The 8,078-nt window shown below is 36.1% G+C and overlaps 1 protein-coding gene across 1 annotated transcript; it reads left to right on the top strand.

Annotated features, from left to right (window-relative positions):
- Positions 1-3,615: 3,615 nt before the first annotated feature.
- On the top strand, positions 3,616-6,263 carry LOC108376466 (probable cytochrome P450 28d1). Its single transcript, XM_017632690.1, has 8 exons — positions 3,616-3,880; positions 4,068-4,210; positions 4,530-4,633; positions 4,711-4,803; positions 4,877-5,326; positions 5,435-5,549; positions 5,602-5,871; positions 5,940-6,263. Exons 1-8 carry the CDS (start codon positions 3,678-3,680, stop codon positions 6,110-6,112), a joined length of 1,551 nt encoding a protein of 516 aa, XP_017488179.1. The 5' UTR covers positions 3,616-3,677; the 3' UTR covers positions 6,113-6,263.
- The last annotated feature ends 1,815 nt before the right edge of the window (positions 6,264-8,078 follow it).

Consider the following 8,078-nt stretch of genomic DNA (forward strand, 5'->3'; position numbering starts at 1 on the left):
ATATGCATACATATCAAGGGCTTAAAGCGCAAACAGTCAATGACGTAGCGTAAATTTACGTTGACGTACGTAGTAACACATCAAATTTACTGTTGATAGAGAGAGAGAGAGAGAGAAGCAATGGCACTGTCACCCCATGCGGTGGTGAGTTTTCAGTAACACGCGAATCCCATAAGTTAGATCGTGTCTGGGTCAACCTACGTTTACGCTACGTCGTTGACTGTTTGCGCTTTTATATATGCAATACCCTATATCTGCAATTTTCACAACAACTAATTTACGATGTTAGAACTCAACTGTGCCTTACCTGTCATCACTGATGTTTGCAATATAATAGTAAATTCTTATGTCAAACGGTATGCAAGGTCGGCATTAATATCACCGATGACAGTTAAGTCTTAGGTGGATTTTTATATCAGAATCTCATTTTTGCGAGAAGTGCAGAAAGAGGGTATTGAATATATGTAAGCCCTCGATATGTGTATTTGTTATAAACATCTCTACGCTCAAGCAGCAAATCGTTGACGATAGTTAAGACGCCAGCGATGAGATTCACACTCCCATTCACATCTTCATTTATGGTCATTAGTGTCTGCAGGTAATGAACAAAATGTTCGCGGTTTTCATAGAAAACTATTTTCATGAAATCGTGATTAAATCAGTTATATCTCGTCATACATACTTAGCTGTTTTCAAGATATAATCAAGGAGGTAGTATTTTTTTATAAATTTTTACGTATGTACCAAAAATTGTCTTAAACTGCATGAAAATTTGATTACAGGTAGGCCAGAATATTTTCTGATTTATATTTGTTAAAAAAAAGATAACAACAAAAATTAAATCATTTATTTCACACACCGTATTATTTATTTAAAATACAGTATTGCACAAAAGTCTTCATACAGAGACTTTTTCCCAATGTATGCGAACTCTTTTATTTTATTTTTTCTTTCGCAATTTTATTTATTTTTTAATTAAAAACATTCGAATGAAATTATTTTTGAAAAGTATAAAGATTTCGACATCCGGTTCTGTTTTAAGTGTTTTATTTAAAATTAAAATACAAAAGCCCTTGATGGATCACTCCTTTATAAACTATGTTTTTATAAAAAAATAAGTAAAGAAAACATTCAATTATATATAAATAAATAGTGCCCCTAATTATTTGGCCGCCACTGTAAACATGTACATAGATACGTTTTTTTGTACTCTGTAACGCGATATTCGGTAATATCACCTAAACACTAACACTATTTTACACAAACAAAATACATGGGAAAAATTACCGAACAGCGAGCTACCGAGTACCCAGATTCGGTGGGAACACGCTTACTACTTTATCCTTATTTCGTGAGCACTGATAGGTGGTTTTGTTGAATTAATCACGGAATTGATTCTAATTCTCAATGGGCACCAAAAATAAAAACTTATACAGACATTCATAAACAGTGACTCAAAAAAGTGTTCACAAGTAGATTTTTTTAATATTGACTATTTTCACTAAGTTTTTCGAGTTAAAATTTTTGTTTATCTTTTTATAAAAAATATTTTTCTTGCTTTAAGCTTGGAATCCAGCTCAAGAAATATCTAAGAACATATTTTTCATTATTTCTGCTATTTGAATAAGTACTTTGCTGTGTGCTGTAAATTTTTTTGAAGAAATAAATATATGCAAAAGCATTTTTTTTCTTGAGATCTGTCAACCGATTTACGAAATTTTCATAGAAGAAAATTTCTTTTCCATTTCTTGTGCGTCATTTTATATACATTTTTTGTATTTCTTGTGAGCTGCAAATATCCCTTTAATCAAAAATAAATAAATCAAAGTTTCAAAGTTCGGGCAAAATTTAGAAAAATTTAAAAATTTCCATGAAAGTTTCGAGCTTTTTAAACAAAATCTCTGGAAATTCTTCCAAAGAAGGAGGAGGTTATCAGTTCATCGGGTTATTTTATATTTTTAGTATGTCACCGCATAACTTTGGACCACGTCAACGGATTTCGATAATTCTTTTTGCATCGGAGAGGTAGTGTCTCAGAAGTGGTCCCTTACTTATCTGGTTTAGATCATTGGATCAAGATACATGTATATATATATATAAATATATTAAGTCGATTTTTTTGCTAAAAATTACTTGTTTAATACCGACATTTTCGTTTTTATATAATAAATGCAATTTATGAAACTGGTGTTATTTTTTTTAATCGTTTGTGAGTAAAGTATGCACAAGGTTACACACCCTCTTTTCCAATAAACCTCGTACCAAGTTCCAGTACTCCACCATAAACACCATATGAAAAATTCAGTTTGTATGGGAGGTGCCACGCCCCCTTTATATATCAAAAAAATATTTTTAGCCTATAAATACCCTTAAAAAGTCGAAAGTAGGTGCCCAAAATAAAAATAAAAGTAAGTAAGGGCAGCACCGATTTCGGCTGTGCTGAAGGCTTCATACATTTCATAAACGTCAGAAAATTTTTAATCAACCGATTACTGTTTCTGAAATGAGTTGCCTTGGAGCTAACCAAAATTTGTATATATATCTAAGTGATTTTCATCACTGTGTATGATCGATATGTATAAAGGAGTTATAACGCAAAAACTTCTATCACAACAATCCGTGGTATAGGAGATATATGTAGCTTATGCAGCACCGATATTGACAATTTTGCTCAGTAGACTTTGAATGATATTCACGAAATTGCTAGTCGTCCGAATGAAGGATTTTTAACGAAAAACTCTATATCTGAACAATCGGTTGTATGAAGTGACCCGATTTTTCTCATTTTCAATGCAAGCATTCTTCTGTTGGTAATGAGTGAATATGGTGCGAAATTTCATGCCCCTAACTGCAAAAATGGAGGAGTTATAACAAAAACCCCAACATCTAAACAATCAGTTGTACGGAGGCTATGGGTTATAGGGACCCGATCTTTGTCGTTCTCACTAAACGCTTTCTGTTGATAATTAGTGAAAATAACAATAATTCTCACATCTGAAAAATCAGTAGTAGGGGGGCTATATGTTATAGTGGTCAAATTTTTTCGGTTCCGTCAAATTATTAAAATTATAAAAATACAACCGTTTACCAAATTTCAGTCGGATACCTCCGAAACTGAGAGACTACATTGCGTTCTAACATACAGACAGACGGACATGCCCCAATCGTCTCAGCTCGACGTTGTGATCATTCAAGTATGTATATGTGTATGTGTATTTTCACGCTTCTATATCTCCTTCTTATGGTACTCACAAACATAGGACCAAAGTTCCGTGACTATTCCATGTTCATGTTAGGTATAAAAATCGGTACATTCGCTATCAAACTTTGCGAACAGAAAAAACAGCTTAGAAATATTTATGTATGTATGTATGTGTGTATCTATATCAGTAAATAAACAAGAATATTAATATTTATGTACTTAGTACATTTCATTTAGTTATGATGAGCATTTGTGAATGGAGAATTAGACTACTCTCTAGGTATATACAAAATAAAACTAAAAATAATAAAATAAGTACAAGTAATCTTTATATATTTCCATTTTATCAGTTAGTTTCGGCTGTACATAAGTACGTACATATGTATGTAGTTAGATGCGATGCACTTCGATGCTGCAAAATTTCAGCCAGTAGAAACTTGGCTGTAGTGGGAAATGCTCGCACTTTTCTTTGAGAATGGTTCCAATTGCGGCGGTCTATGTATTTTGTTCACTCGTATTTTTCATATCCGCTCTGGTAATATCGTACTTGCGCTGGCATTTCAACTATTGGCGGAAGCGCGGTGTGCAAGGACCTAAACCTAATTTACTCATTGGCACGCTTCCGAAATCCAGTGCCGGGCAGTGCAACCTGATCGAGGAGTTGCATGAAATTTATCTGTAAATCATATGTAGCTTATAATAGACTTTTTAGTTGATCAAAAAACATTGGGTGAAACACAAAAAAGCTCAGCAACTGTTCAATGGAGAATGTAAAATTAAAAGTTTTCGAGCAAAATAAAATTAGATTTTTATCATTTATGTTGCTATAGTTTATAATCATAAATAATTTATTTATTGGTTTCAGCCGCTACAAATCAACGGAAAAATATGTGGGCATATTCACAGCACGTACGCCTAAGCTCTTTATCTGTGATCCCCAACTGGGTTTGGAGATCTTAACTCAACATTTTAAAAATTTTCATGATAATGAATCTTCGCAATGGGTAAGCAACTTTATAAGAGTGCTCATTGCACATATATATGTACATACATACATATGAATGTACACCAATAGCACGTACATACATATGTACATTAGACCGCTCCATCTTACAACTAAACAAAAAAAGTGGCAACTTCGAAAAAATGTTTGTTTTGGCCGAATGAACACCTACATATGTACGTGGTTCTTCCCAGTGCGAAAATAGGAATGCATTACCTTTTTCTACCAAGAAAAGATTAATAACTACAGCTGAACGAAAAGATGTATCGTACGTATGTTATAGTATATATATATTGATATGTGCGTTTTTTTTTAATTTTTCAGTCGAGAAAGTGGAACAACTGCGTTTCACCAGTCCTTTTGTCTCCATTGGCGAAAAATGGAAGGCGCGACGTTCGGAGTTGGTCCCAGCACTCACTATTAACAAGGTATTTGAATCAACTATGAATTAAATTAATACTTTTTACAAATATATTTTTGAAAAAAGCGATTTCTTTCTCCCTAGATCCGCTCATTCTATTCTGCAATGCGGTGCAGCGCCCAGAAAGCTGTCGAGTTCCTCGGAGTGTCCGTAGCTCAACCTCAAGATGCCAAAGAAGTGCGTAATATTTACTTAATACCGTTCACTTTTTAATTAAAATGTATTTATTATTTTTTAATCAAATACTTAGCTTGCCAACCGATTCACAGCCCAGTTTATGTCTAATTTCATATGGGGCATTGAGGCGAATGCGTTCAATGTGCCAGAGAAACCCACTGCTGCCAGAGTATCTCTTTCGCCTGTACACTGCATGGCAAGTGCTATGCTTTCGCAATCGTTGGAATGTGTACGCTACTATGGACGCACTGCTGCCTGGCCGTGGCTGCGAAAAATACGTCCTGTACGTTTTTTCCCCCTCGCCTCAGATCGTTTCTTCCAACAGCTACTGGTGGACGCCATGGACGTACGCGCCAAGCAGTCAACTGAAGTTGGTGGAGTGCGCGGTGTTTTGATCGATCACTTGCAGCAGCTCAGGGATAAAAAATCCTTAAACGGCATACAAATCGCTGGACATACTACAACTGTTTTGATTGATGGCTTCGAGACGGCAGCGATGCTGATTGCGCACTGTCTGTTGTTGGTGAGTGCAAATTATGTAGTTTTGTCAAAGTTGTTGTTATTTAGAAAATGCTATACAAACTTTTAAACGGACTTTTTTTAATTTTTGCGATTTGTTGAAATATTTCAGCTCGCACGCAATCCACGCGTACAGCAGAAGCTCAGAGAGGAGCTGCTCTCTACCGATGTTGCAGACAGCTTCGATGCGCTCAATGAACTGCCTTATTTGGATCAGTGTATACAAGGTGAACTAAATTTTTTTTTAACTGTTCAACTATTTATATTTTCACATTTCAGAAACTCTACGTATATTTCCGCCTCTAGCGACGCTCTTTAAAATCTGCACGGAGTCTATCACATTGCAAAACTCCGATAAATCCTCTTTAACTGTACATCGCGGCACCGGAATATATATTTCTAGCTATTCTTTCCATCATGATCCTGACTACTTTGAAAATCCGGAAGAGTTTTGGCCCGAGCGTTTTGCTGACGAGTTGGGTGGAGTGCGGAAGTATCGCGAAATGGGCGTTTTTATGCCATTCGGCGACGGGCCGCGGATCTGTCCCGGTAAAGCATTCGTGTACGGTTATTTATTCCTGAAGTTTAGCTGCAGCATTTTTTATTCTTCATTACAGGCATGAAACTTGGGCTAGCTGAGGCCAAAGTAGCCGTTGCAGAGTTGGTGCGAAATTTTCAACTGGCACCTGGTCCAAATGTACGCAACGATAATCGAATTGCTCCTGAGTCGTTTCTCTTAAAGATCGACGGAAGCATGGAGCTTGATTTCAGGCGACTGAATGGATTTTGAATTAAAATTGGGATTATATTGATGGATGAAGGTACAAACATACTCAGGTTAAAAAAAATTTGTCAAGCTTTTCTTTACGAAGACGACTTCAGGTTAAACTCTAAATAAAAAAAAATTTTAATAAATACATACATACATACATATGTACTCCAATATAAAATCTTGGAGTTGTTTAAATTTGTATATAAAGTTTGTTATCAGACCTTATTTGGCAACGTTATTGCCAATTACCAAGGTATTCAACTAGTATACTTATACATATACATATGTAGTTCTTTATAGTATAATTCAGGGTAGAAATTCGTTTGTATTCCGCTATGCATCCTGAATAAGTCCACTTTATAGAAGCTATGCATGTGTGTTAAATTTCATCGAGATTGTTAAATCGGTTACTGAGATACTCGCGTTTTATGATAAGTACCTAGGCCCATTTATAAAATTTTTATAAAAATTAACTTTTCTGTTAAAAGACTACTATTTTAAGCAATTTAGCTCTATTGAAATACATAAAACAATCTTCGTAATTTTCAAAAATTCCGTCGTATCGGAGACTCTAATCCAGTTCTGCCTATTTTGAATACCAACCTTGGATCAAGAGCAAGCTAGGCGCCTACTTTCGCTTAGAAACAAATTTTTTTTTTTATTGTTTTGACAAGTGCACAGACAGGCGTGGCTCAGTCTCGGATGTCTTTAGGACGTCATAAGCAACGTTAATATATTCTGGTTTGGGATGAAACGATCGGAGTAAATACAAGTACATACTCGATACTTTTCGATCGATACCATCGATTGGTACCGATACTTTTGAACCAAGTACTGAGTAGGTATCGAAAAACAAATACTCGTATCGAAATCCGATACTAAGGCAAAGTTGGCTTCGGCCATTTTTCCTCCACTGTTATTCCTAAGCGCCTTGTTCTTCGTGGCTGCTTAATTGCCAGCAAAAACCGCGAGTAGGCGACAAAGCCGATATAGTGGAAAGAATACACGCTCCAATTGCCTCACCAAAGTCAATGTAATGCGACGTATACACGGCCCAACTGCTCGAGTAGAAGAGGGAACTGGATGACGTTTCAACGCGATGTTAAGCACACTGAGAAAATTGACGGATTTAAATCGCTTTAGCGTATGAAGACCCTGAGCAAAATGCATGGAAATACCTACGCTGAAAGGGCTAAAGGAAAATAAATAAAGAAGAAAAAGAGTAGGGCACAAGGAGTTGATTAAAAAAAAGAGTTGTCGAGTCGTTAGCAGCGCGCAGCCAGCCAGAAACTGGAAGGAGCGGTGGGTGTTATGGCATCTGCGGCGATGTCGTAGACCACTTGTTACAGCTCAAGGAAAAAAAAAATCACCAACGACATACTACAAATCGCTGGACATACAACAACACTTTTGATTGATGGTTATGAGACGGTAGCGATGCTGATTGCGCGCTGTCTGTTGTTCGTGAGTGAAAATGATAATGTTTGTTTGTTGTTGTTGCTGTGAAATGATGCTCTCACAAATTATAGGTATTATGGAAGTTATGCAAAAAAAAGAAACTTTGATTGTAGTTTTAAATGGTTTTCTGTTCGTTTTCAGCTTGGCCGTAATCCTTGCATTCAACAGAAGTTTACAGAGGAGCCACGCTCCGCCGACGCGGCTGACAGCTTCGATGCACTGAATCAGTTGCCTTTCTTAGATCAGTGTCTAAACGGTAAACATATAACGTTTCCGAGTAATCGTAAGTTTTTTTAATTAAGGCAATTTCTTATTTCGTTGATTTCAGAAATCTCCGCTGCCTTCACTCTTCAAACTCTGCACTGTAGCTAGAACGTTGATTCTTGTTTATTAAATTTAAAACCTACATTTCCTGATCCAGATTATTTTGAAAACCCTGTAGATTTTTGACTTGAACGATTTGCCGAGGAGTTGTGTGAAATGCGCAAGTATCACCAAATGGTCGTTTGTATACCATACGGCAATG

Source organism: Rhagoletis zephyria, unplaced genomic scaffold (genome assembly GCF_001687245.7).
Source record: "Rhagoletis zephyria isolate East Lansing unplaced genomic scaffold, Rhagoletis_zephyria_1.1 Rzeph_scaffold_10473, whole genome shotgun sequence".
In the NCBI taxonomy this organism is placed as follows: domain Eukaryota; kingdom Metazoa; phylum Arthropoda; class Insecta; order Diptera; family Tephritidae; genus Rhagoletis; species Rhagoletis zephyria.

What these genes read in the sequence shown, in the direction of transcription:
- LOC108376466 (XM_017632690.1), top strand. Translation starts at nt 3,678, where the DNA reads ATGGTTCCAATTGCGGCGGTCTATGTATTTTGTTCACTCGTATTTTTC. An exon ending in GAGTTGCATGAAATTTATCT is followed by an intron (nt 3,881 to 4,067) that starts GTAAATCATATG and finishes TATTGGTTTCAG; the next exon opens with CCGCTACAAATCAACGGAAA. An exon ending in AACCTCAAGATGCCAAAGAA is followed by an intron (nt 4,804 to 4,876) that starts GTGCGTAATATT and finishes TCAAATACTTAG; the next exon opens with CTTGCCAACCGATTCACAGC.